Raw genomic sequence first — 27962 nt, forward strand, 5'->3', positions numbered from 1 at the left:
CCCAGGTCCCCACCAGCTGAGCGAGGATAGGCTACCCCCTTTCTCACTTTGGGCTCCAGTTTTCTCTTCTTGCTATGTGATCCCTGATGCCCATTCTGTCTTTCAAATCCTGTTTCCGTTTTAAAAACAGATCTTAACTACACTTAGACATCAGTAATTCCCACATAAGGTCCACATGAGCCCCCTCTCAGAGGGTCCCCCAGACCTTGCCCCTGACACCCCATGCCAGGCTGGTCTCGGGGCCCAGTAGCAGCTCCCTTTGCTGCCCTGCGCCTTTGACCTCTGCTCTGCCACTTCTGTTTTGCCTGCAAGGGGCATGACATGCAGGGCACTAATCATAAAGTTCTTCTAGGCAGTTCCACCAAAGTCCTGCATTGTGCAAGGGAGGACACACACCATGTTAACTACCCAGCCAGCGGCAGCTGGCCTTTCCCACTGGTGTTCCAGCCTCAGCCCCTTCGTGTGACCCTCAGCACACAGGGAGGTGGCCTGGTGCTGCCATATACCAAACTCTGCTTGGGAAACCTGAGCCCCAGCTGATGCAAACCCATTAGATTCAGCATGGTTCAAGATATTTTTGCTTGTTTTAATAACATGTTTTATTCTTGATTTTAAGAGCTATTTTGGAAAATGTTCTAAAATATTTTAAAAAGTAGAAAGAGAGTAAACATACCCCTCTTCCACTGCCCAAAGATAATCATGTTAACATGGTTCTTTCCAGTCTTTTTCCACGCGTAGTTTAGTAGTGACTTCTCATGTGGACAAACCAGTGGATTTAACACCCCAATCCCAGGTTTCTGTTTTTTTTCCACGTCACACGGGTAATGTGCCAATGTCATAACAAGGTTTAGGGAGGCACCTCTCACACGAGCATGCAAGCCCAGTCATGAACTACGACAGCGTCCCAATCTCAACACTTGAGCCCCTAGTTCTCAACCCCAGTTCAGGGCTGCTCCTACTGCATCATGAGACGCTACCCATGAATCACTCCTCCTCCAGCATCTACTAGTGACACGACCTTAACAACCGTGGACAGTGCTGACAGAGATTCCTCAAAAAAAATGGATTTTGGAAATACCAAAGAAGTTCGGGGGTCCTGCTGTAGCAGCGGGGTGGAGACTTTGTGCTTCTGCATGGAATTGCAGCATGCAGTGCTCACCACACCCCGGGTCCAGAACCTTCTTCACTGCAGAGCATCTTAGTGAGGGATTCTGGGAAACACCGGGCAGGTGCGTGGCAGACCCGAGTCAGGTCTGACAAAGGACAGGAAGATCCTCTGTGGAGAGGTGTAGCTGGAAAATGGCTCCTCTTCTAAGAAAAGAGAATAGTTCCATTAAAAAAAAAAACCACTCTTTCTGCCACAGTAAACCGGAACATCAGTCGCACAGTGAGGCCATCCCCAGCAGGGTGAAGAGGACGGCAGCAGGTGCTGGTCGGGCTGCTTTCCTAATAGCTTCGTCCTGAATTGGGTCTTGGCTTGGCTGCTGCCCCTCTCGATGATGAGCAGTTTCCAGCTCAAGCTTATGCTGGACTCGGCATAGCAGGAAGCTCCCTGAACACAGGCCACCAGCCCCGCGAGACATACCATGGGAGGAGAGTAGGTCTGTGTTTGGCATCTTGGCACATGTGCTTTGCTTTGCTGACGAACAGAGCTGGTTCTGTCTTGTCCCCTCCAGCCGCTGTGAGTGCAGGCCACGGCCTGCCTGCCAAGTTCGTGATCCACTGTAACAGCCCAGTCTGGGGCGCAGACAAGTGTGAGGAACTTCTGGAAAAGACGGTGAAAAACTGCTTGGCCCTGGCCGACGATAAGAAGCTGAAGTCCATCGCGTTTCCATCCATCGGCAGCGGCAGGTAAGGGCGTGGCCGCCGGTCGTGGGGTTTCTCTGCGTCCCGGCCCGTAACCGCGGAGCTCCCGCTCTGCAAGGCCCCTGCCTTAGCCACGAAGACCAGAAGCATGGAGTAAGGAAGAATTCGAACATTAAACAATGGTGAGGGACGACGGAAGACCGATACACAACCTCAGTTGTGACAGCAGATATTGTCACCAACAGTGATGTCCTGGGGCCTCAGCACTTTTTGAAGGGCACTGAGGCTTAGAGGGCAGATAGGATGGTGAGGTGTGGATGCAGATATACTGATGAAGAGCACGGCTATCTGCCCCTCACCTTTCTATCCAGGGCCTCCCTCGCTGGCCTGCCAATGCAGTGACGGGGAGTTATGTGATGAGCAGGCCCCACCTCCCATCCCTGAAATACCCCCGGGTGGACTCACCAAGGTTGCCCCTAAGACTGACGTCCACCAGCGGCCACCACTGGAGGAGTGTAGTCCTTTGACAGCTGACGATGCAGGTAGGACTCGGCCCCAACCACCTCCCTCATTTTGTCCCCCAAATGCCAGCCAGTAACCCAGCAGGTTCCTGTCAGAGCAGTGTTGCTGCTGGGGGTGGTCAGGCCTGTAGTTGGGTCCTGGTCCAGCCATTAACTAGCTGAGTGGCAGGACATAAATGAAGCCCCATGCAAGGGCTCAGGGGTGCCCTGAGACTGTGGCCCCTCACATCACCAGGGTCTAATCGAAGCCCTTTGGAAGGTTCGGGATCTGGACTGGGCACTGAAGCAGAGGGAAACTGGCCTTTAGAGGCTGCAGCTGTTAGCATCTTGGGCCTAAGAGGCGCTACAACCTGGGGGTTTGTGTTGGCCAGTGGCTTGGTTTGGACAGAGTACCTGCTGCTCCCAGGCTTCCCATTTGGGGGGTCTCTGCCCCTCAGAGGAAAGGCAAGGCTGTGTGGCAGCAGCAGCACCCACTGCCCATGACCCCGTGGGTGCACCGTCCTCTGGGTGAGCCTGAGCAACAGTCCTCAGAACTGTGCCTTATGTTTACAGAAAGCCGCTTTCTCCAAAGCTCTTCCATTCCACACTCACGAGGAAGGTGGAGAATCAATTTCTCCATTTTCAGCTGAAGCCCCAGTCCTTGAGTCATGGTGGCAGAGCTAGCACTGGGTGTGCTTCCTACCTCAGCATTTGACATTGTTCCTGGCAGAAGGCCTTGCCCGCAGGCACTGCCACCACACCCCGAGGCTTCTGTGGCCAGGGAGGTCACACGTGACAGGCAGGACCCAACTATGGGAAAAGATCTCTGAACCTTGTCCTCTGGAGCCTCCATCCCAGACAAAGCGGCAGAATGAGCATTTCCCCAGCTAAGCCCTTGCAACGCGGTGAGCAGGCTCCCCTGGCCGGTCTGGGTAGCCATGGGGTACTGTGAGCTGACAGGCTCCCAATCACATACGTGTTGTTTGGGATGGCCATCTACATGTTCAGGTGTTCAGTAAGTATGCTTCATGTTAGTCTCCTGCAAAGAGCATCATTTTAGAAGTTAATACCATTTAAAGACATGTTGAAACAAAAAGTAACATAGGTAGGATGTCAGTTGGCTCAAAGAGGACACGCGAAGACTTTTAGCCTTTTTTCCACCAAGTGCTCTTGATCAGAGCTTAAGTAGCCATACTCCCTGCTTCTCCTGCCTTCCCATTCCCCCACCTCCTTTAGAAGGTCTGTTCTTCGGCGTTGTGCTGTGTGACCTTTGGTAAATGAATCAGCCTCTCTGTCCCTGGCCTGCCTTATCAAGCAAGGCTGCAGGAACTGCCCTTCCTCACAGATGGCTCCGAGACTCAGTTAATTAGTGCTTCGGATGCACTTTGATCTACTCTGATGAAAGGTGCTTCCGAAGAGGGAGGCAATAGGAAACTTTATTGGAGGTAATAATTTCACACCCTTTCATATGACTATTGGGAAATTTTTAATTGAAGCATAAAAGTAATTCCTATAAAAGAGCATCTGTTATTATAAACTTATTTACATTTTTCATGGAGTCAAAAGTTTTAAAAAATAATCAATTGAAAGCTTTAAAGGGGGTGAAATGCCGAAGGCAGCACATGTGCACAGCTATGCGGGCCACATCTGTCGGGCAGACCTCGCCCCACAGAGCTGCGTAAACAGCTGCCCTCTCTTTCATGAGTAAAAATGGGATACGCCAGAGCCGGCCGGTAAATCACAGGCGGTTTTAAGAGGGGAAATAAAACAGCTTGTTTGTGGCATCCAGTGTCTCCGGCAGGAGAGTTGTGTCAGAATTAAAACAATACAGTGCAAACACCTTGGGGAAGGGCCCGGGAGCACTTTCTCTGAGCTGGGGCGTGGGGAGCGTGACCACCACCCCACCGGTACGGCGGCTCCTTGCAGCCCGGCCGGGGACCGAGGAGCCCCCTGTGACTCTGGCATCTGGACGTCCTGTCCTCGGCCATTCTGGTCACAGTATTTATGGGTATCTCTCAGCTCTGTTTGACATTAGGAAAGTGACCCTTCTCCAGAGGGGGGCAGGACACAGGGAATAGCGAGTTTGGGGTTTTGATTAAACTTTCCTTAGATTTATGAGCTTAAAAGGAAAGCTAGTTTTTTTTCAAGCTACCAGTTGTGGGTATTCCTCGACCCCAGGCACCGCGCTCAACCCTTTATCAGAATCGTCACACAGCACTGAGCGCTGGTACTGCCTCTCTCAAAGGCAGAGACTAAGCTCACAGCGGTTAAGCACCTCACCCGGGGACACGGTCGAGGCTCTTGCCTTCAGACCTCTACTGGTCACATAGACCCCCACCTCCCTTCATCCCACTGCAGGGCTGCCCCTGCCCCTGTGCGTAGATGTTCCAGGGAACCTTGAAACCACCACCTGGGCGTTCCCCGGTTTCCCCAGGCACAGCCATCCTCCTCCCTAGGCATTGGCCTCATCGGAGAAATAGCGTGTGACCCAAAGCCCGGGAGCCCTGCGGTGGGACATGAGCAGATGCCAGCCCGGGCCCCTCGAGCTGCCAGGCCAGCCCGGGCCCCTCGAGCTGCCAGGGGGAGCAGCCCTGCTGCAGACTCACCTCATGTGCGCCGTCGCCCTCGGCTCAGGATCCTGATGGTCTGGTCTTCTGTGTCAAGGGGCCTCTGGCTGGGGCAGCTTCTGAAAAGGCAGCCAGAATGTGGAAAAATGGTAAAGGCCCAGGAGCAGCACAGGGTAAGGGCCTGACCCTAGAGAAGAGAGTGCACACACTGAGTGACAGAGGTTTTCCCTGCCACACCCGAGCTTCCAGGACATCCGGCCCTGCCCATCCCCTACCAGCCGAGACAATTAGCCTGGGGGCTTGGCCCAGCTGGAAAGCCAGAGTCCACCTAGAATCCACCTCTGCCCAGAGCGTGGGGGCAAGCTCTCAGTCTGTCTCCCCCAGGAAGTCTGCCTGGATTCCCTGCACAGCCAGGTGGGACAAGTGTCCAGTGTGTGCCCCCGGCCATCCCTGAGCAGGCTCACCCAGGAGGCACCGGAGTGAGATGCCCGTGGGGTCCCCTTGCACTGGCCTAGAGAAAGGAAGGCCCAGGACTTAGGCTACGACAGACAGAGCTGGACTGACTTCGAGGGAAGGCCTGAGATGGGGGATGGAGGGGCCAAGGTCCCAGTCCCGTGAGGTGGGAAACACGTGGCATAAACACACCCACAGGCCAGGGTGACAGTAAGGAGCACCCATGTGTAAAGGCGTGGGGACTGAGGGCAGCTGCAGCAACCTTGTCATCCCCATTATCAGGTACCCTCGGAGCACCCAGGGCTTAGAGAGGTTAACGCCCCTGCCCAAAGGCAGCTGCAATTCAAACACAAATACAACTCGCAGAAGCCCTTAACGCCTTGTGCTGTGGCTCTGGTCTCATCAGAAAGGCAGACAGTCCAGCTGTGGGACAGTGTGACTATCACAGAGGCAGGAGGCAGGAGGCACAGAGACCGGGCCAGGCAGGAATGGCTGTTCTGAGGGCCGTGGTTATGCAACCACCAACCGGCTCAGAGGCCAGATCAGCGAGGTGCCAGCAGGCAAGCGGCCGTCCTGAAAGCCTTCAGCACTGCGCCAGAGCTCTGTGTCCCCCCTCCATGAGGACTGGGCATTGCAGCTCTCTGGGGCTTGAGGCCAACATTGTTAGCACAGCATAACTGCGGTGACAACAGCAGTCACAGCTGTCATGGGAACCGGGGCAGGGGAGGCAGTTTTCCACTGCACAAGCCTTTAGACCCTTCAAGACCACCCGCTCCATGGGTGAGGGCTCCATGTGCCATGCCCTGGTGCTTACTGTGCACGGTCTTGTCCGATACTCTCATCCCGAGCTCTTAACCACTCCACCGCAGAGAGGCTGGGACAGGCCTGCCTTCGACCCTACGTGTGCGGCAGCCGCCCTGGGCTCTAGGGTGCAGGGCTGGGGTGAAGCCCTCTTGCAAGGGCATCCTGCACATTCCATTTCGTCACAAACATCCCAACCGTGGCAACTAGACGACACTTGGGGGCCCCACTTGAAAACATTAGGAAAGCTGTTACCTTCCCCATTCCTTCGTGGAAGCCCGCGTGGTCCAGAACAGCCACAGTCCCGTGGTGGGGTTTCTTCCTCAGGCCGTGGCTTCCTAGGACAGAGGGGTGGGTTTGTCAACAGAGGGTTTTCCTAGAAACAAATCCAGAGTCGTGTCCACCCACCAGCAACCTTGAAGGACAAGGCCAGGCACATGTGGCAGAAGAACAGCCCACTGTCCACTGACAGGAGGACACACAGGTGTGGTCACCGCAGTCTAAAACCTTCGATCCCGGCCTTTCTCCCGCACTTGCAGAGCCTTCACCTCGGGGCCCGCCCCACAAGCGCAGATTATAAAGTCCCTGCCAGCTACGCACAGAACAGTGGTTTCTGAAGAGTGGTCTCTAGACCCTGTTGAATTGGAAACTCTGGGTGGAGCCCAGCTACACACGTTTTGACGAGCCCTCCAGGATTCTGACGCAGACTAAAAAGTTTGAGGACTATTGAAGTAGAGTGACGGGACATTCCCCCACTGAAAGTCACATACCCTTTTTCCAGGGTCCAAGGCAGAGGCATGGAAAGCCATTGCAGGGCGGGGCGGGTCTGTGTCAGAAAGCACTGGTCACAGGCAGGCATGATTGGCAAACTTTGGGTGCTCCAGGGAGACCCCTTGGGGCCTCCCAGTCAGCAGAGCAAGGGCCACACCCTCGAGCTGGATGCCCCTAAGTGCTGCCAGGGCAGTGGCCTGTGCAGACCAGCCACAGGATGGGACTGTGGCAGCTCCGGAAGCCCTGCCCCACGGGGCAGACACAGCAGGAGATGGGCTGTGACCATCAGGCCATGTGACAGACTGCCATCTGTGGCAGTGCCACAGGCCCTCGCTTCAGCCCAGCTCACCTGTGCAGGTGTGAGGCTGAGACCGGCATCATCCTTTGCGGGGAGCTTGCAGTTGGCAGAGCACAGCCTTGGGCTTCACGTGAAGAGAGCAACTCCTCACAGCTTTGCTCAGCCCCCGTGCATCCTGGTCACATCCACAGCCTGGGCTCTGCTCGCTCCAGAAGGCCCTGGAGTCGCTTTGGCACACGTGCAGGCAGCAGCAGCCCCTGGGAGCCCAGCCCACACCGCCGGGAAGATGCCTCCCAAAAAGAAGGTCACGTTTACCACCTCAAGCAATTCCCAACATGTGTCTTGTTCCAGATAACCGATCCTCTGTGCTGCTCGACTCCTGTGAAAGAAGTCAAGACAGCTAAGACAGCTATGACAGCTATGCCAGCTGTGGGTGCTGGGGAGCAGTCTGCCCACCCCCATGAGAGCCCTCTCCCGTCACTGTCCCCACCACCCTCCATCCTGGCCCACCTATTGGTCTGGAGCCACCAGGCTCTCCTTGGGAGGAGGCCGTGTGGGCTGCCGTGCGGCGGGGCCAAGGCGGCACTGCCCGTGCGTGAGGGAGCCCTGACTCGGGGTGCACCTCGCTTGCCACGGGCTGGGCTCATGCCCTGGGGGACACCCTTGTCCTCTAAGAATGAGCTCCATTCCTGAAACATCCAGAAGTCCCTAGGTCACCATCAAGCTGGGTGAAGCCACGATTGATCAAAAGCAAGTCACAGGAACAGTCTCCTGTGGCTATGGAATGCTCTGGGGAGTGACAACAGGGGGTCGCGTGTGGCTCCAGTGGGCCAGCCAGGTGGTTCAGAACTCAGGGGCACAGAGTGAGGCTTGGAGTGTTGTAAGAAATCCCCACCCTACCTGTCTGAAAACCTCTCCGCGTGGCAGCAGGTACCCACCCAAAGGCGAGGACCAGCCAGAACAGACGGGCTGGCCCAGCACCCTGGATGCCAACACAGCCTGCTCAGGCAGACGGACAACTCGATCTGCCAGCGAACAGAAAAGTCCGCATGATAGCTGGCCCCAAGCTCTCACCCCCAGCATCCTTAGCTGTAAAATGGGGTAAGGGATTTGAATCCAGGGCATTTCCACCAGCCCAGGCAAGCCGCCAGCCTCCCAGGCGTGATTGCAGACTCTTAAGTTCTGAGCCCCTAATTCCGAAAACTGCCGCACGACATTTACTTTAAACAGGAACGTGTGAGAATCCCAATACATTTGGCTTGGAGACTCGGTGACAGCACTGAGTTGAAGAGCCCACTCGACCGGAGTTCTTCCCCAGCACCCACGGCTCCCAACACCCTGGCCTGTGGGGCGGTACGAGCTGGTGCGTGTTGGGGGGTAGATTCCAGGCAGCAGCCCCTGTACCCATGAAATCCAAAGGCCAGTGTGAAGGGCATAACCCTTCTGCATGTGGGACAGAGGTCAGTGCCTTCCCAGAGAACCTCCCACCATGCCCTGGGCTGATCGCACTGGAGCACTGAGTCTGGGCCGTGGCTCAAGCTCTGCGCTAGCTACAGGGATGATGGGAAGAAAGAAATACAGGTGTTTGTGCTGCAGCTGGGGGCTTCGCACACACCACAGATCGCTGTCCCGCCTGCTTGCTGGTGGCCTTTCGGAGCACTGCCTGGATGCCCTCTTGTCTAAAGGCACACAGAGGGTCACGGCTCTCTACCCAGTGTCTGGCCCCATCGCCCGGCACTGGCCTCTCTCAAGCCGGTGTACGAGCAGCCACAGGGCTCAGTGGACGCCATGACCCGACAGGAGGCCACTGCAGCACAGACGGCCTCCAGGGCTTCCTGCAAGGGAGGCGGCCCGGGGGGAGGGCAGGTCCTGTGATCACTGCGGTCGCCCTGCGTGCTGAGAGTTCGTCTTCTCTCCCACAGGAACGGGTTTCCGAAGCAGACGGCAGCTCAGCTGATCCTGAAGGCCATCTCCAGCTACTTCGTGTCCACAATGTCCTCTTCCATCAAAACGGTGTACTTCGTGCTTTTTGACAGTGAGAGTATAGGCATCTACGTGCAGGAGATGGCCAAGCTGGACGCCAACTAGGCCGAGGAACCACAGAGCCAGCCCACGCGTGTCCCCCGCCTCCGATTCGAAAGAAAAAAAGAAAAAAATCCCCTTCACTCCTGCTGGGAGGCGGGAACCCTTTCATTTTCAGTTTTGCTCATCTAGGGAAAATAAGGTTTTGGTTTCCAGTTTAATTGTTTTTGACCTTCTAAAATGTTTTCACGTTAGCACTGATAGTCGGCATTACTGTTAAGCACTGTGTTCCAGACCGTGTCTGACTTAGCGTAACCTAGGAGATTTTATAGTTTTATTTTAATGGAATCCTGATTGACGCACAGCAGTGGAGAGAACAGTGTCTTTTACGTGTCGCAGAAGCCAGGAAGCCCGTCTATAATCATGTGTTGTGGTGCTTTACTGTACACCCAGTGGCGTTCTTTTTACTCTGATGTTCTTTCTGTTTTCTCAGAAGAAAAATCATGAATTTGCAACAGACCTAATTTTGTTTACTTTTTGTCTTAATGATGGATTTGAAAATGAAAGATTTAAAAGGTGAAGCAGAAGCTGTTGTCCTTAATTATATTTGCAATTTGGAATTTGTTTGTGAATTGATTTAGTAAAATGTTAAACTTGTTGTGAGTGGCATTTCCAGTTATTATGCCTGGGAGTCGTAGGTCCTGAGTTGGCTTCTCTAGTCACAGGACGTGGGGGCAGGCAGCCCACCCCCGGGAGCTCCACGGTGGCCTGGGTGGGCGGGCGCCATCTTCTGGCCCCCAGTGGTTTGTAGAGAGAATTCTTGTCAAGTTTCTCCTTTTAATCTTACGACCCTTTGGCCAGGGGTGTTACCCTATTTCACAGATGAGGGAGGGAATGTACCCAAAGCCATGCAGGTGGCAGGTGGCAGGCTGGTCCAGAGCTCAAGGCTTCAGACTCTGAGCCCAGCTCTCTCCTACTGTTGTCCCCTCCTGACTGTCTGGCTCATGGCTGGGCTGGGCACCCTGGCCACTTGCTGGATGGAGCTGCAGAAGCCTCACGTCCTCTGTTGGGGCTGTGTTGGGCCTGCAGGACGGAACCCCTGGCAGAAGGGTGCCAGGAGCTTGGCAAGGGCAAGCTGCCACCGCCAAGGCCCCCGGGACGTGCTGCCAGCTTTACATGCTTTCTCACTGCCCAAGCTGCTGAGGGATGTAGATGTAGAAGTTCCAGCCAAGCCAGAGTAGCTAAAATATATTAGCGAAACAGGGACGCTTTTTGCTTCAAGGGGCACTTACCCCTTAATCTACATTTGCCTAAAATGCACAGAAGATGCCTTCCATCCCTGTCAACAGTCTTCTAAAGCAGGCTTCACCCGGGAGGAAACATGCATACGCTGTGCATCGTGGTGAGCGTAAAGGATTGTTTTTCCCCTCCAGGCTGTGTCTAACGAAGACAAAACAGAAGGTCCTAGACCATCGCCCAACTAAGCTTTTCAATGAAAAGGCGACTATAATACTTCAACTCAAACCTGAAAGACGATTTTTCCAAGTGTCTTCTGAATATAAGGTGCTATTAAGACTTTAAATTTCTTTTTCCAAGATTTTTACTGGGTCGAGGTTATGTATTCCCATTTCTTGATTAGAGTTTGAAAAGAGGAAATAGAGGGGGCAGAGGGAGTGAGAGAGAAAGCTTAGCATTATCTTTTCAAGACGACACGTCTTAAAATGACACCACTTCATAGATAGCAGCAATAGCTTGCTTGGACAAGCCCCACTGTGCAGCCGTCCGCCCAAGAGCGCTGTCTGTCCAGGTGGAACCTGCCGTGTGCAGGGAGGTAGTGGACAGATGGAGGCTCCTGTCAGCTGCCAATGCTGGTGCTCACGGCGTGGCAGACACTGCGCTGGCCCTTGATGGGCATCGTTTCATGTGGTCCTTGCAGTAACCTCAGAGGGCAGGTCCTGTTATTAGGTAAGTTTTACAGCGGAGAACACTGAGGCTGAGAGGTGACCGCACAGCTAGTGACAGCCAGATCGAAATGTGGAGCTGCCGGCCACCACGACGCAGGGCCCTGCTGGCACACTGCGATCAGCAACAGCAGAGGGTCCCTTTGGCCTCAGTGGTGTGTCTCACTTGGAGACTGAAACCCAGATGGACACGTAGATGGAACTCAGGTTGCAATGGCTTCTTGGTGAATTGGATTTCCTTAACTTTGGAGGAAGCTCACAGAAGCAAGTGCTGTGTTTTTCAAAGATCCTCCACTAGATGTCGCTAAAAGGATTGGGAAGTAACCGGAGAAAAGCGCAGCCGGTTTCTGCTCTTCCTTGCGATTGCACAAAAGAATAAATTGCATTTGTCAGGGTTTGCATGAATTATTTACCATAATCACCTAAATGTTTCTAAACTTTGAATAATCCAAAGTGCATCATGCCCCTGCGATGTGGGCACATTGGAGAGATTGCTTCCAATGAAACCGAGGGAGAGAGCCAGCCAGCCGCCTGGGATTGCCATCATCTCCAAACCACCCAGTGCGTTTTTAAAACTGGATCAAAAATTGTTCTCTGATGTCAGCCTCATGTTTGGAAGCGGGAAAGCTCCTTACTTTAAAAAAAATTGGTGCAACTGTAAGGAACCTCTTGAAACGCACACGTGCATTTTCACACATGTCAAAAGACATGTATGCACTTAGTAAAACTTACCGAAATTGGGATTATTTTGTGAGGGGAAAAAATCCTGCAGGTTCCAGAGAGGTAAGTGCTGCTCCCCGTCCAGCCCCCCGCCCTGTGAGCTGTGTCACAGGCAGGTGGGCAGCAAGTGCCATGCAGTGAGCCACCTCGTCCTGCTGTCAGTGTGCCCGCGCGGCCCCACCTGCGCCCCCACCTCAGGCCCAGGTAACCCTGGGACGCGACAGGGGCGCTAGGCAGACGGCACCCACTCCCACTTTCTCTTGCCCTCGGCAGCCGGGCTCTGCCCTGCATAATCGGACGATTTCTTAGCGCTCCTCCGTGGCCCCTTTAAGTGACGTCTGAGATCTAACAGCGCTGTGGCTCCAACTGGGACTACGCTGACAATAATAACAACCGCGTGTGTGCACATGTGCACGCACTCTGCGGACATCGCTTCCTTGGCTTGTCACGGCCACTCTGTGAGGCAGACAGCACTGTCCCTATTTCACAGACGAGGAAACTGGCACAGGTGAGTGTGTTCCCCAAGGTCACACGGATAGGAGAGGTGGAGCTGGGATTTGGAACCAGCTCTGTCTGACTCTACAGCCAAAGCTCCCCCGCCTCCCTGGAGCTGAGCTCTCCTTTGGCGTCCATCCCAGTGTTTTGTTCTTTCGGCGGGGCTTCTCGCCTACTCGCTGGCCCTGGGGCCCTGAACCAAACTGCTGGATGACAGGTGAGCAGCAACGTGCATTTAAAGTAACCCTGTGGTCAACCAGGACTTACTGAGTGCTTTCTATGAACCAGGCCTCAGATTAGGGCCTCCTGCACAGGCACGTGAGGCCATGCTTCTGTCCGGCAAGCGGGGGGCCCAGAGAAGTACCCACTAAACAGGCAGGGGCTCAGAGCAGGGAATTTAGCTCCCTGCTAACCTAGTGATTCGAACAGACAACCTAGTGCTGGACTTTGCAGCGAAGGTTGGAATCTTCCAGGCCAAGAGGGCAAGGTGACAGGCGGTAAGCGGCAAGCTGGCAGACAGGCCCCTCGGCCCCTCTGTTGAGGACCTCAGGTGTGCACCCCCATCCCTACCCAGGACAGCTGCGTCAGCCCAGGCCCAGCCCCCAGCCCTGCTTTTCCAGTTGCGCATCCACGGATTCGTCTGTGTGGCAGGACCACCCCCCCACTCAGGGTCAGGTGTCCCGGGTCACAGCTGCAGCTAGCCCTGACAGAGAACCTGGCTTGCACTAAGGCAAAAAAAGGAAAGAGGGGGGCACTCGCTTCTGCTTCTTGCCCAAAGTCCTTCCCCTCCCAGTCCCAGGTCCCCCGCTGTCCGCGGCCAGGCCTCCTTGGGGGTGGAAGCCCTGGCCGGCCGGCCGCCCGCCGTGCCAGGTGCAGGCAGCCTCCTGTTTCCCTGCTTGTCATGCAGGCCACCCTGTCAGTCACCCCAGCGGGTCCCGGGGGATGGCTTGTCCAATTTATTCATTAGCAATTGTGATGTTTAACTTTTGCCACTGGCTGCCCTTGGACAACGTTATCTTGGGAACTGGCCTTGGTGCCGCCTTCCAGCGGTCCCCCTGAAGGCGCTGGGGTGGGGAGGGGTCCCCGGGGCCCATTGCTGGCCGAGAAGAAAGGGAAATCTCAATGGCAAGGGGTGAGGCCACCTTTTCTTTGGCTTTTCTTCTATTTATAACCTAAACTGTTGTGTTTGCTCTGATATCAAAACAGTATCACGGGAGGCTCCTGACAGGAGAGGCAATAACAGTGTTCATTAATCCTCGGCAAAGGTGTGTAAACAGACTGGCCTTTTCCTGACCCCTGGAAACCAGCCCAGCTCGCTGCTTTGTCAAACTCGGGGAGTGGGAGCATCTTAGAAACGCTCCTCCACAGGAAGCACTTCCCTCCTCACCCCTCCCAGCCCGGCCGGGACCCACGGCCCCCACACGCATGCTCACGCAGGTGCACGTGACGCGACCGCAGCGTCCCCCGTGTTGGCAGAGCGCAGAACCGAGGGGCGCGCAGACAAGCATCCTTTGAACTTGAGCAGAAAGCAGCTGCAAGTTCTCGAGGCCCGCCTAGGCGCGTGCTGCCTACGAAATGCCCAGAACTGTCGCGATCTCTTGCTAACCGCCTCCTTAGAGGATGTGGACCAGGGCACCTGGGCTTCCCCCCGGTCTGCTGAGGGACTCGGCGGCCACGCGCCACACCACGCACACGGCGACCCACAGCCGGCAGGCATGTGCTCCCTGGCGAAGCAGCTCCCGGACTGCCCTTCCGGGCAGAGGAGCAAAACGGTCCCAATGTCACAGGTTAAAGGACCACCTTGGCTTCAGGTTTGTCACCGCACTTTTGTGAGGGCAGAAAGCTCAAAGTCCCAGAACCACACCCTCCAAACGTCATGTTCGCACCCCTGAAGCCGGAGCAACGACCGCCGTGCGGAATGACGCGGCCCAGGTCACGTGCAAGCAGGCGGTCGGATCTGCTTGGGGTCGGAGTCCCCTCCTGTTCTGAGCCACTTCTCGCCCGGCGACATCGGTGTCACACCACCCCACACTCCCACACACAACCTTCCCGGCCACGGGCCTGTGCCGGGGGGAGCCCCAGCTTCTCTGACACGGGCGCCGGCACACCCCTGCTGACCCCCGCCACTCGCCCAGGCGGGCCCCAAGCGTGACCCTCTCGGCACGTACGCTCCCTGGCCAGACTGGCCGGGAAACCCGATATTTCTGTACCTGGAAACGACAAGCCTCCCTAAGCTTAAGAGAATAAATTAGAGTGGGGTTCGAGCAGGCTCAGCTGCGGCGGATGGACAAATTGATTTGCTTCCCATCTGGGAGATTAAATTCCACTGCCCAAAAATGGCAGCGGGGTAATGAGCTGTCAGTCAAATGGCGCGTGGCCAGGGCCGGGTGCATAATTGAAACCCGGGGGCTCCTCCTCAGGGCCCACGGAGGCCCCGGCTACGGGTTCCCACCCTGAGGCTTCTACACCCCGAGAGAAGACACACGTGGCCCTGTGGCCGCGTCCTCTAGAGGGAAGCGCCACCTCCGCAGCCGCGGGATAACTTCAAGGAACTTTCTCTGGGCTCAGAGTGCGGTCCCCGACAGTGCCTCCCGATGTCACCGTGGGCAAGAGAAAACAACTGGGAGGACTTCCCTGAGATGGCCCCGAGGGACACCTCTTTCCAGGGGCCCCCATCCAAACTCCCCTGTGCGCCTTCATGTGCGTCCCCAGTCACCCCAGGGCTTCTCAAGGGGCAGCGCCCCAAACCTCCACCACAGCCCGCTCAGCCCTGCACGGCGCACAGACACACACCCCGGCTTTCCCCGCGCCATGGCTTGAGGTAGTGGCGCCGGCGTCCCCATTTCGTAGCTAAGGAAGCTGAGGCGCACAGAAGCTGCCTCCCGGCACCCCAGCAGTCCTGAGAATGGAGAAGGGCTGGTGCCCTCTGCAACCTCCCCCCGCCCACACTCTCCCCACCCAGACTTACTCTGTGGGGCCACTCACATCTTGCTTTCAGGCCTCTGCACACGCCAGCTCCTCGCCAGAACACACTGTTGGCACTTATTCGTAGTCCTGCTCAACCTTGCAGGTCTCTGCTCTTAGACAGTCCCCACGCCTCCTCCAGGAAGCCTTCCCTGACCACACTGTCTGGGCAAGGTGCCCTCTTCCAGTGCACCCTGCACCTGTGCACGCACCAGCCAGAGCACCGTGCCCACTGGGGCCAGCTATCCTGTGTCTACAGGGCCATTGCCCTCTTCAGACGCTGAGTGCTGTTCACGCACACCTGCCCTGAGCCCTCCGGGCCAAGCTCGTGGTGAGCGAGCAAAGGGGACCCCATCCTCCAAGGCGGCAGGGACCATGGCCCCGACACCTGCTGCACCCTCGGTGCCTTGCCCAGAGGGCCCAGTAGGGTGGGGGCTCTCTCCTGGTGCCCATATGGATCACTGCCAGGACTCAAAGGCCAGGCAGCAGGCAGAGGGGAGGTGGGGGGAACACTTCTCTGTGGACATTCCTGACGCTCCACCCCTATAGAAGTCAGGTGGCAGCCAGGGGTGACCCATGACACGGGACAACACATGGGGTCTGATGTCGGCACGAGGCCCCAGCTTGGCCCCTCTCGCCGCACTGCTAACCACAGCCTGGGTGTCCCGGCATCTGGGGCTTCCGCTTTCCCCGGCTCCTGATTTGAAACGGGAGGGGACATGGGACCTTTCTGGCTAGACACTAAATCCGCGGCATCAGTAAATAGGGAAAACAGGGAGCAACGTCCGCAGGCGCCGCCTGTGAATGGCGGCAGCACAGAGCCCTTGCCTGTGTAGTAGTCAGCTTGGTGGACACGTTTTTTAGGCCAGGGTATTGGCCAGAGGGCATATGTCCTTGTTGGGCCACCAGCAGCATGTCCTGACAACCCTACACGCAAGCTTGAGTCAGGAAGCTTCTTCTCACAGCCCAGCCTGGGACAGAAGGACTTGGTCCTGCTGCCAGCTCAGGCCACGCCTGGGTCCACGTGTGTTGGGCTCCCACGGCAGAAGACAGGCAGGTGATCGCAAGTGCAGGAAGAGCGGCCCTGTGAGTCCCCATGTGCCCAATGGGACAGCGTCCAGCTCTCTACTGCCCAGACCCCACAGCACAGAGGCGAAACCATCCCTTCGTGAGACTCAGAGGCACCTGCCACCTCTGTTCAGGTACAAAAGCAACAATAACCGCACGACACGTGACCCGCGCTGGGGAGTAGCAGTGGAGCGAGGCTAAGGAGCCCGCCTGTGTCATTTCATCAAATCCTCCCAACCGCCCTGCAAAGCGAACATCATCGCCCTGCTTTCCAGGTAAGGGAGCTTGAATCGGACAGGTGAAGGGACTTGCCCAGGCCACACAGCAGGACCCTGGCAGAACCAGGATCAGCCAGGAACGAGTAACTCTGCAGGTGACGCTTGGCGCCTGCCTCCCCTGGCCTTGACAAGACTGCTGTCCCATTTTACAGACAAAGAGGTGAGGAGAGGATTCACAAGCACCTTGTCCAAGGCCACAGAGCTCCCGAGCGTGGGAGCCCAGGTCTGCGGCCCGGCCCTGAGCGTCTGTGCTTCCTCTTGGGCCTCCGGGGCGGAGCCGGAGGACCCGGCAGAGCCCAAACTGACACAGGAAGCGGCCCCCAGCTCCGCTGCTCCCCAGGTTGGGGTCCGGCCGGGGCCTTCCAGTAATTAGCGGGCTCTTGTTAAGACCCAGTCGCGCCGTTCCCGGGCCAGCACTTGTTTTTGTTCCCATGCGGAGGCCCTCGCAGGAAGGCCAGGCGCACGTGCGCAGCCCCATAAATCCAGCCGGCGTCGCTCATTACAAGGTTCCGCTTCACGACTCCGCCGGCCCCAGCCCGCGCGGGCTCCGCAGGCCGACGGGCCTCCCTGCAGCCGCCCGGCCGCCCGTGCCGCAGACATGAGCTCATCCAGCACGTCGCGTGTGAGGAAGTGGCCGGGCGGCGCTCTCGGCAGCGCGGGGACAATGTGCCTATTAAGGCCTGTCAGCCCCCCAGCCACCCGCCCCGCCCCCGGGGCAGGACCACCCCACTCGGGGCCCTGCCCAGCTCCTGAGGACGGCACTTCCAGAATCCGGGTCATGGGGATGCGCCCCGTGGGCGTGGCCTGTCCACTTAGCACGTGGCCACCGGAAGTCAAAGCAAGGCGGGGGGACGTGAGTGGTGGGAGAAGCGGGCTCAGGGTCAAAGCCCATCCCGGCGGACTGGCCACCTCCCTGTGGGCTCTTGGGCAGGTGGCTCAATCCCTTGGACCTCCATACCCGCGGCTGTAAAATGGGAAACTACTCAGCGTCCTGGCCACCCCACCCCTGGGGCACTGCCATGAACAGATGACAGAACAGAGTGGCAGGTGTCCCGTAACCCAGGCAGCCCTGTGGAGGTGGACCGGCAGAGAGAGAAGCACAGGCAGGGAAAGCACCGCTCTGCACCGGGACCTTCGGCCCCTGCACCGTGGCTCTCCCTCGGTAGGAAACCTGGCTGGTCCGTCCTTCTGTGGCCTGAGGATCTGGCGGGGGCATGACGAGGTCGGCCACCACCGCGGGATCTTGGGGCAAGTCACCTTGCCTCTTCAGGGCGTGGTCTCCTCTTCCGTGAAATAGACTTGACAGCACAGTGTTGGTCATAAACACTTAATAAATGGGAACTGTCTCTACCGCTTCCACTGACACGTGGGGTGGACGCTGGTGCCTGCCGGAGCTGGGATCCACGCTCTGGCTGTGGTGTCGGAGCGCCGCCCCCTAGAGCCCCGTGGCTGCCTGCGGCGGAGGGTGCCGAAGACATCGGCAAGCCACTCTCCACGTGGTGCTACCGTGGCTCAGAGAGGAGCTGGGCAACGTCCACTTTGGAAGGAACATTCTAGATCTGCAGTGTCCAATACAGTAGACACTAGTCACATGTAGCTATGTAGACTCATTAAAATCGACTAAAATTAAGAACTCAGTTCCTTGTGCACGCTTGCTACATTTCAAGCACTCAGTGGCCACATGTGACTAGTGGCTACCACATTGGACAGCTGTGATTATAGAACATCTCCAGCGTCGCAGGAAATCGTATTGGGTGGCTCTGTTCTGGAGCACCGAGTCCACAGAGCCCTTCAGAGTGACACCCCAAGCTTTCCATACCATTCGACTCAGGGTACGGAGCAAAAACCACGGCGAGGGCATTTCCACGAGCCAATGGTTCTATGCTGACAGTGCTAAAGACAGAGACAGTCGTGACCGTGGACACAGTAATACCCACGTGTGGGACAGTTCTAAGTTCCAGGCACGACGCCGGGTGCCTGACATTCATCATCGCGTCAACTCCCCACAAAATACTTTGCCGTTAGTGACGTATCTCTATTTTACAGACTCAGGCTGAGGAAGCCCAGCAAGGCGGTGGGGCAAAACCAGCAGACTCCACAGCCGCCTGCCCCCCGGTGCGGAACCTGTCCGGCCTCCCTGTGTTTGGAACAGGTTTACACACACAGGGGTTCTTGCCCTTTCCACGAGGTGTCTGTGCGTCTCTTCCTCTCAGGAAAGCTCAGACTTGTCTGGACCCGGGCCGAGGGCCACTCAGGTCCTTGGTGTAGAATTTCATGCCCTGGACAGGCCGGCGGGGGCCACCCCTGACTGGTGGGGCTGCCCTGGGCCCACCAGCCTCCCCAGCTCCTGGAAGAACCTGCTCACTGCCCAGCTCCAGCCCACCTGGGGCCAGGTACCGCTGAAGGAGGGGCGGACCAAGGCCCCAGCTGTGTTGCCAGACCCCTTCCCGGCCACAGCCCCCTGCAGGGTCAGGTCACAGAGCTGAAAGGGACGGCAAGTGTCAGATGGCTGCCCTGATGCGAGCACCTGTGAGCAGCAGCAGCCCACGTGTTTCTGCTCAACGCCAGCGTGTCGCACACACCAAAGCACGGAGAGCGGGACAGGGTGACCATGGCCAGGGTCTGAGGGTGAGCCCGCTGGCCCCCTGCTAGTTAGAAACCCAGAGTCTCAGGCACCCAGCAGGGCAGGGGGACGTTCCTGGGCAGGGGCTCTCTCCCCCGCTCACCGACAAGGGCCACACAGGCCAGCCGGCCCCCAGCAGGGACTCACCAGGAACGCCCTGCTGGCCGGGGGCAGCCCCACAGCCGACCCCGCTGCCCGCAGCGTGAGTCTGCTGAGCTCGTGCGGGCCGGGCCCAGGCTCCAAGTCCCCAGCACCTGAACCGCTCGCGCCTCCCTGCCGAGGGCGGAGGGAAGCTCTGCACCCCCCATGCCTGATCCCACGTTTGTCTCGCTGAAGCCCTAGGGCTCCAGTTTAAGAGCCTTTTTATAGACTCCTATAAAGGAGAAAGTGAACTTTTAACATGTTTGCACTCCACTAAGTCAATACGCATAAAAGGGACAACAGCTGAGCTTCCTCCGCCACTTGCGGTCCAGCAGGGCTGGACGGCGGTGGCAGGGCCGTCGGGCTCCAGTGGGCACCCGTGGCGGCTGCTCCTCACCCACAGGCCTGGAGCGTGGCCCCCAGTTTGCAGGCCGGCTGTCCGCCTGGGCCACAGGCAGGCACTAATGAAGCCGGAAGGTGCCCCCCGGCTGGGCTAATGGGCGGCTCCCATCCCCACTCAGCCGAGACGGCCCCCCAGACGCACGCTTCCATGGGAAGATTTAGAGGAGGGGAAACGCGGAAGCTGTAAAGTTTTACTAGGAATTCTCAACCATCCTCCTTTGGCCCCGACACTCACGCTGCCCTTCATTTTTAAGAGAGCTTCCTTTTTGCTTTGAACTTACCCCTTGAAGCCAAGCAACTCCGTGCCCGCCTCCAGGATCCAGGATCCGGGCTCAAACTCCAGAGGGGCCTCCCTGCCCCTGAGGAAGAGAGAGATGCCTGCTCAGGGCATCTCCTGCCCCACCTTGCCCTGGAACCATCCCCAAGGATGCCGTCTGCCTGCCAGCTCGTCAAGGTCAAGGGAACCAGAGTTTTATGCCTGAGACACAACACACTCCCGGGGCTGGGTTTATGGACATCTGCGCACAGCTCTCCACTTGCTCGTTTGTACCAGGCACCTCCCGTGTGCCAGGCCCAGACAAACGATGCCAGCGGCAGCCACCATTGATTGGGCCATATTGGGCAGTTGGTGGGTATTAGCTCAGTGGTTCAGAAAGGGGACATTAGAGTCAGTTCCTGGGTTCAAGTCCCAGCTCTGCCACTTACTAACTGTGATCTTGGAGGCATCACTCAGCTTCTCTGAGTCTATAACTTATCTACAAAATAGGAACAATAATTACCCAACACACACACACACACACACACACACAACCCATGAGATTGTTGCCAGGATTAAGCAGCACAGTGTATGTGCCCAGCATACAGTAAGTACTCAATAAATGGTAGCTTAAAGCTCTGACAACTCTGCAAGTTGAGGCTTAGAAGGTTAAATGACTTCCTCAAGGTCACATGGGAAGAAAGAGACAGAGCTGGGTTTGGATCCCAGTTCTCTCAGACTCCAAAGCCCACAACCTTAAATGCTATAGTGCAAAATACTCCAGGCTTGAGAGCAAAGCAGGCCCCCAAATAAGTGAGAAAAGCTTAGTGTTGATAAACTTACCTAGAAATTTGCAAATCATCAGATCTCCAAAGCAATTATTTTAATTTCAGCATCATGGTTTAGTGTTGTTTCTTAGTGTTAGCGGGCAATGGTGAGGGTGGTGGAGGTGATGTCGTGATGTTTTCCATGCTTAGGGGAGCAGTCTAGCACATGGCGCCGATTTTTATCTGCTGTACAAGATCAAACCCTTACTCCATGGCCAGTTAACTGGACACAGCTCCTGAGAGGATGCGCCACCAGGAGGTCTCCGACTGGCTGTGTTCTCAGTGTGGGGTGGGCAGGGGGGTATTGCAGGCAGATGTCAAGGCCCCCTCATTCCCCACCACCCCCACAGAGCTGTCTCTTGGCCACATCCTGGCCTGGAATTATCTGGGAGATCGAGATCTCTTTGCACATTCTGAAGATTGTCTGATAACCACTTTTGTGGAATTCTTACTTTCTAGGGGAATGTTTGGGATCACTCATGAAATAGTTGCTCCTTGTTTCTGAATGATCAAGAACTCCCCAGTGTCCAAGTATAAAGCTAGGACTGGGATGATGTTCTAGCCTGGAATCAGCCAACTGTCAAAGTCAGAAATGATGGATCCATGGAGAACATCTGGGTGGCAGGTAGGGAAACTGAGGCCCAGGGTGCAGAGGGACTTGCTCACAGCCAGTCCCAGTCTCCTGTCAGTGCCGAGACGCAGGCGTCACTGTCCGCCTGCCTTTCTCTCTTTGCCTCACGCTCTTTTATAAATGCCCTGAGATGCCCAGATTCCATGGCGACAGTCTGCGCTGAATTCCTCTCTGGATAAGGAGTCGATTTGTTTTTCTAAGCTGTGAAGAGGCCTGGGGAGGTGAGGATCGGTTAGGTTCTGGAGGAGGCCAGCCTGAGCAAAGGCCGGCCTGCACACGGAAGGTTCTTGAGGCCTTAAGAAAGCAAAACACCGAAGCCGACTGTCCCCGGCCGTCACCACAGCCCCATCCCCAGCTCCTTCGAACACAGTGGGCCGCCAATCACGCACTCTCTTGTTGAAGCTGTGGACAAAGGTGTCGGTTTAGCGCTCACCGTCCGACGACGCCACGGCCGAAAGGTATTTTGGAGAACAGCGCACAGATCCCACCACTGCCGTGGCTTTCTACACAGGCGTGAAAGTGGGGTGGATTCTCCCTGTCGTTCCTGCATGGTCCTCAGCACCCCCCTCTGGCTGGCATGCATCCTGCTGGGGACCTCGGCTCTCCAGAGCACAGCCGCGGGGACAGCCGTGGGGCCAGAAACCTTCCAGAAGTGCAGTCGGGTGGAGAGAAACCCCTGCTGCAAAGCTGGCCATCGTGACTCCGTGGGAGAGAGGGGTCACCATCCCACATCGGCGAGGCAAAGGCTGTCCCTAGCGACCAGGGTCCCTCCGTTTGCTCCTGATCTGCTGTCGGATGTAATTCCAGAGGAAATGAACGCTGAGACGCTGGAGGACGCCATGGAAGATACGCCAGCAAAACTGCCAAGGGAAGAGACGGGACCCTGCACAGAGGCAGTCGAGGACGGTGGTCTGGGGCAGCGCCGGCGGGACGACAGGGAACGGGGCAGGCAGAGCCCTGGTGGGCGTCAAGGATGAGGCCCTCCGCCCCTCATCTCATTCAGCCCAACCTCGGGCCTGGGCATCTGCGTTAGTCTGCTGCTGCTGCTGCTGCTGCTGTGACAGCTCACCACAAAATCAGTGGCTTAAAGGCACACAAATCATCTCAGTGTCCCAGAGGCCCGAAGTCCAAGAGGGGTCTCGCTGTACTCGAGATCGAGGTGTCAGCAGGGCCATGCTCCTGCGGGAGGCTCTCGGGGAGCGTCGCTCCCTTGTCCTGTCCAGCCCCCAGGGCTGCGCACACTGCTTGGCCGTGGCCCTTCCTCCAACCTCAAAGCGGCTGTTAGCATCTTCAAAGCCCGCTTCCCCGTCCTGCCATGCTGTCCCCTCTGACTCCGACACTCCTGCCAAGGCGGGAACGCTGGGCCTGCTGGGTAATCCAGGATCGTCTCCCCGGTTCAAACCCTGGACTTACTCACATCCGCAAAGTCCTCTCTGCCACGTGAGGGACCACATGCAGGGTCCTGAGGTTTAGGGTGTGGCCATCTTTGGGGCATTATTCTCCCTACAACAACGTCCTCGTACACCCTTGGGCGTAAGTGCTCCTCACACGACCAGCAAGAGAGAAAGACGAACTGTCGTTACCAGGAAAGGGTTAACGGCCCCGCGTGCTCTGCCCTGGGAGGGAAGGAACTCCAGTAGGTGCCGCCGCACTGCTTTCCCCACAGAGCGCCCGTTCCCCAGTGTCACCCACCCGCGGATGACCGTGACAGCAAGGGGACCTGCTAGACACGGGAGCGCAGAGCCCCTCTCCCGTGGCTGGGCCGGCCCAGGGCCAGGCAGGAGCTTCCCCTCCGCCGACGGGGCCCTCCCGGCTCACCCCGTATCTCCCCGTGCGCCCCGCTCCAGGCTCTAATAGACCCACATGGTAAAGCCCAGTGTGGGCTCCAGTCTCTTGTTTCTTGAGTCCATTCTCGATACTACAGATTCATGGCGGGATGAAGCACGGGCGGCACAGAGCCACAGATGGCCCAGGGGGCGGGTTCCGGGCTCGCACCGCGGCGGTGAGCGCAGCCCCTCGCGCCCGTGCTGTGAAGCTCCCGCCGGGGCACGGCAGCGTGCTGGCTGGCAGCGCGCTGGGAGACACGGCTCCGAAAGCCCACATGGCGCGTTCTGCTCCGACTCCTGCCACTGTTTTCTGTGTCACTGTGGGCACCGGACTCGAGCTCTCTGGGATGCAGTTCTCCCCGCTGGGAATGGGGATGTCAGTGGTCCCCGTGGCCTCAGTGAGGATGGCAGAGCAGTGGACAGTCAGCCCTCGGTGTGGTGGCCCGTTTTATTTTTAAATCACAACATTTTAGCATGGGCCCTGCCACACAGTATAGACTCATTGCATAGTCACTACTAGAAACGTCTTTCGTTTGCATTTTGAGGTGCCCTGTCCCAGATGAGCAGGGCTGTGGGTGGCCCCAGAGGCCTGACCACACCTTCTAGAAAGTACGCCGGGTGAGTGCCCACACCTGAAAGAGTCCCTCTTGAGAAGACACGTGGGGCCTCCCTCCGCCCCCGGATTCCAGGTTCTTGCAGCTGCCCCGTCTGCACTGAGGGGGGTGGGAGAGGCATGACAGGACAGGGTGTCCCCATCGCCACCTGCCTGGGCTTCCCTCCCCGCCCCCACAGCCTCACCACTTTCTCCATCGGCTCTTCACACGCCAGACAAGGGTGCTCACTCGTGGCCAGCAGGTCACGCTCCGGTCTAGGAGGCAGAAGCTGCCTGGGACGGGGCAGGTGTGGACAGTCCAAGCCCTCCCGTGGGGCCCCAGTGAGCCCCTGGTTCGTCTGCAGAGGTCGGGCGCGCAGCCTCACAGCCACGCCGCTCACACACGCCTGTCTCTCCACCCAAGCATCGGCGCTGCCAGCACCAGTGGCTCCAGACAGCAACTGCGAAGATAACAGCGCCCCGGCACCCCCGGCCCTGGCCGCTCCACGCAGCCTCCGCCCACGCGCACTGCACCCCACACCCCGATTTTAAAAGATTCACTTACTGTATCATTCAAATATCTGCGACCGTCATGAAAAGGGAAGGGAGGAAATTGCCCCAAACCCACCACCGGTCGATGCCCCGTCACCTGGCACACGCCCACGCACAGACGCACAGCTGTGCACACCGTGTACGGAGGGGCCACTCCGTGCTGCCTCCCAGGCAGCCTGGCCCAGCCGTGCCTTGCTTTCTGGAGCTGCACAGGACGGTGAAGGGGGGTGGGCTTCAGAGATGGGCAGACCTGGCTTCTCACCTCAGCCACCTACTAGGTGTGCGACCTTGGCTACATCACTTGCCATTGCTGAGACTCAGTTTCCTCATTTGTAAACACGCTACAAAAGGCTGCTGTGGGGGTCAAATTAGATTATCTGAATAGATGACTGACACAGGCTCTTGCACACAGTAAGTGCTCACTAAATGCACGGTGATTACTTCCTCTTCCGCCTCCTGTGTCCTTAATCCTGTCCTTTTTCTGACAATAGCCCCCATAAGAGAAATTGGGTCTATCCTTCCTCTGGAGGCCCCGGGGCTGAGCCAGGGCTGCGCCCCGAGTCTTCTGGAGAAACTGCCTCCCGTGAGCCGGGACCAGTGGGGTCCGTGCCGTGGAGAGGACACCTGCTCCTGGCACCGGGCAGGCCACTGTCCCACCACAAACAGCTGGAAGTGCTAGACAGGACACAACAAACATAGCCTTAAATGTAAGACTCAGCTAAGCAAAGAAACGAAAGCAGAGCCGGCGTGGAAACCCCCAGTGCTAAAGCTCCAGCCGAAGCCAGAGCCACACGGCACCGCAGCCGTGGCCGCCCCAGCGCCGTGCCCCGCCACGCCCCACTCCACAGGCCGGAAGTCAGACCCGCGGTTCCTTAGAGGCATCCACAGGGTGAGCGCTCTCGCTCTCGCGCTCTCCCCACTTAATTATGGGTATTTTGAGCTCATTAGGCTTCCCCGGGAGCCATTTTGTCCCGGTCAATGGATCTACCAGGCATGACCTTAATCTAATCAGAGGCTTTAAGGTCGTAACAAATGTGTGACGGCCACATCTGTAATCTGATTTTTGTTCTGACACAATGTCTTAATGGCTGTGCTTTGATTTGGTCTTTATCTTAACGGCCACGCCCTTAATTTGGTGAGGAAACAGTTCCACTTGGCAACTCTGGAAGTCCAAGAACTTTAGGACTCGCTCAATTCTGTTTGCAAACTGGCCGGTTCTTTACTGACCCGGTTCTTTCTTTAGCTCCATTTCATAAGGTACTACATCAACCAACTCACAAAAGGAATCCTTGGACCCCAACTCCCTACCGGCAGGGACAGGTGGAGAGAGTGACTCAGCTACTCTATGGAGGGCGTATTCCCTAATGTTTTCTTTGGAAGTAGGCAGGGTTATGGAAAGGAAGGAACTAGAGGGTGAAACCAGGGGCCATGGAGAACAGCAGAAACAGGACCTCATCAAGGAGTATTCCCTAACCCCAGGGTAGAGGGATTTCACAATCTTTTCCCCAGAAGGAAGAACCCGCTATGACCCACTGCTTTGTTTGTGCCTCCCAGTCTTCCCCCACCCACCTTTTTTTTTTTTTTTTTTTTTTTTTGAGACAGAGTCTCACTCTATTGTCCAGGCTAGAATGCTGTGGCGTCATCCTAGCTCACTGCAACCTCAAACTCCTAGGCTCAAGCGATCCTCCTGCCTCAGCCTCCCGAGTAGCTGTGTCTTCCCCTTTTCAGATGGGAATGATAATTATGGTTACTTTGTCCCAATTCTTCAGTTGCATATTGTGGGAGGGTTTTGGTGGATCGGGTGTCCCTTTATTTCACAGGCCCCTGGGCCAGTAGGAACTGATGTACACGACAAGACTCTGGGCTTGGTGCTGTGGCTGGATGAGATTTTTGGACTGTTTTGGAGAGGGAGTAGTAAGTACGTCTTGCTTGAGGGAAACAAATCATTTGTGATCAAGAGGACAGACTAGGGAAGATTGTACTATTGTCCCACCCCCCTCCAGGATGAAACAGACTCCCCCAGACACCACTTTTCTGGGCCTTTGCAGTGTGACTTCCTTTGGCCAATGGCATGTGAGCGGACGTGATGTTTGCCGAGGTTAAATGTTCGTTTGTGGTCTGTCTTGGCCCTACGAGGCCTGAGAATTCACCCAGGTAACCGCTGCCCCTTCAGCCTGGGTCCCGGAAGGAGAGCCACGTGGATCAGAGCCACCAGAGCCAACCCCCAGATCTGGGAGCAAAAAGTAACTGCTTCTGTTGTAAGTATTTCTCTCGAAAATTTAATGGAAGATAGCGACCGAGGAAGTTTATTATATATCTCATCAGATTTCCATTTCCTGAAGATAACAGAATGGGGGAGAAGAAATATTTAAAGAGATAATGGCAGATACCTTTCCAGAATTAGTAAAAGGTGTTGACTCTCAGATTTCAGAAGCCCAGAAAATCCCAAGTAGGATAAATAAAAAGAAAGTCACACTTAGACACAGTGTCGTGAAACGGTACAACTCTAGAGACAAACAGGGCCAGGCGCATTGGCTCACGCCTGTAATCCCAGCACTTTGGGAGGCGAAGGTGGGAGAATCGCTTGAGCCCTGGAGTTTGAGACCAGCCTGGGCAATACAGTGAGACCCACCTCTACAAAACCAAAAGGTTAGCCAGACATGGTGGTACATGCCTGAACTCCCAGCTACTCGGCAGGCTGAGGTGGGAGGACCACTTGAGCCCGGGAGTGGAGGCTGTAGTGATCTGTTTACTACACTCCAGCTTAAGCAACAAAACAAGACCCTGTCTCTAAAAATAAATAAATAGATAGGTAGTTACAGACAAAGAGAAGATCTTAACAGATGCCAGGGGAGATAAAACCTACCTCCTGCCCCACATGAGCTCGCTGCCCACAGGGCTACCTATGGGGACAGCCACTCCACCCTTTGTTGAGAGTTACCAGGCAGGTGGCTTTGCGGGCATCATGTTATCTGGAGGAAACCATGGAGGGTCTCTAATCCAGCCCCTTCAATAATAGATGAGGACGTGGGGTTCAAAAAGAGAGAGGGGAGATCTTCGCATATGTTGTCTCGTTTTCTCGGCAGACACGAGACTTCGGGGCCAGAGCACCCGCTCCCAGCCTGCGTCCCTATCAGGGGGCTGGGTGTTCCTGGGCCCAGTGCAGGTGGGCATGCAGAGAGCAGGCGGTTCCCGAAGCCACGTGACAGGCCCCGTGCAGGCAAGGAGAGCCCTAAAGGCCCCCGCGCACGGACCGCACAAGCACACCCTCCCTGGCGCACGATGGCTGTGCCTTGGAAGAAACCACCCTCTAACGACACGAGCTGGCTGCTGAGGCCTGTCCTGGCACTGCACACCCCACTACTGTCCCAGGACAGCACCCAGCCCAAACCCAAACCAAGCTCTGCC

At 56.7% G+C, this 27962-nt stretch overlaps 1 protein-coding gene across 4 annotated transcripts in view; it reads left to right on the forward strand.

Moving 5' to 3' along the window:
• LOC105816031 (core histone macro-H2A.1) overlaps positions 1–9872 on the forward strand; it is a 70354-nt gene extending 60482 nt beyond the window's left edge. For 3 of the 4 annotated variants that reach the window (XM_012651333.1, XM_012651334.1, XM_012651335.1), the window contains exons 8-9: positions 1677–1851; positions 9119–9872. In XM_012651333.1, coding sequence (XP_012506787.1) covers positions 1677–1851; positions 9119–9284 — 341 coding nt within the window. In that variant the 3' untranslated portion in view covers positions 9285–9872. Of the gene's footprint in view, positions 1–1676; positions 1852–2177; positions 2287–9118 lie in introns of those variants that run through there. The other variant, XM_012651336.1, reaches the window with a different exon arrangement.
• Positions 9873–27962: the final 18090 nt, after the last annotated feature.

The sequence above is a fragment of the Propithecus coquereli genome, unplaced genomic scaffold (assembly GCF_000956105.1).
Source record: "Propithecus coquereli isolate 6110/MARCELLA unplaced genomic scaffold, Pcoq_1.0 Scaffold353, whole genome shotgun sequence".
NCBI classification, from domain to species: Eukaryota; Metazoa; Chordata; class Mammalia; order Primates; family Indriidae; genus Propithecus; species Propithecus coquereli.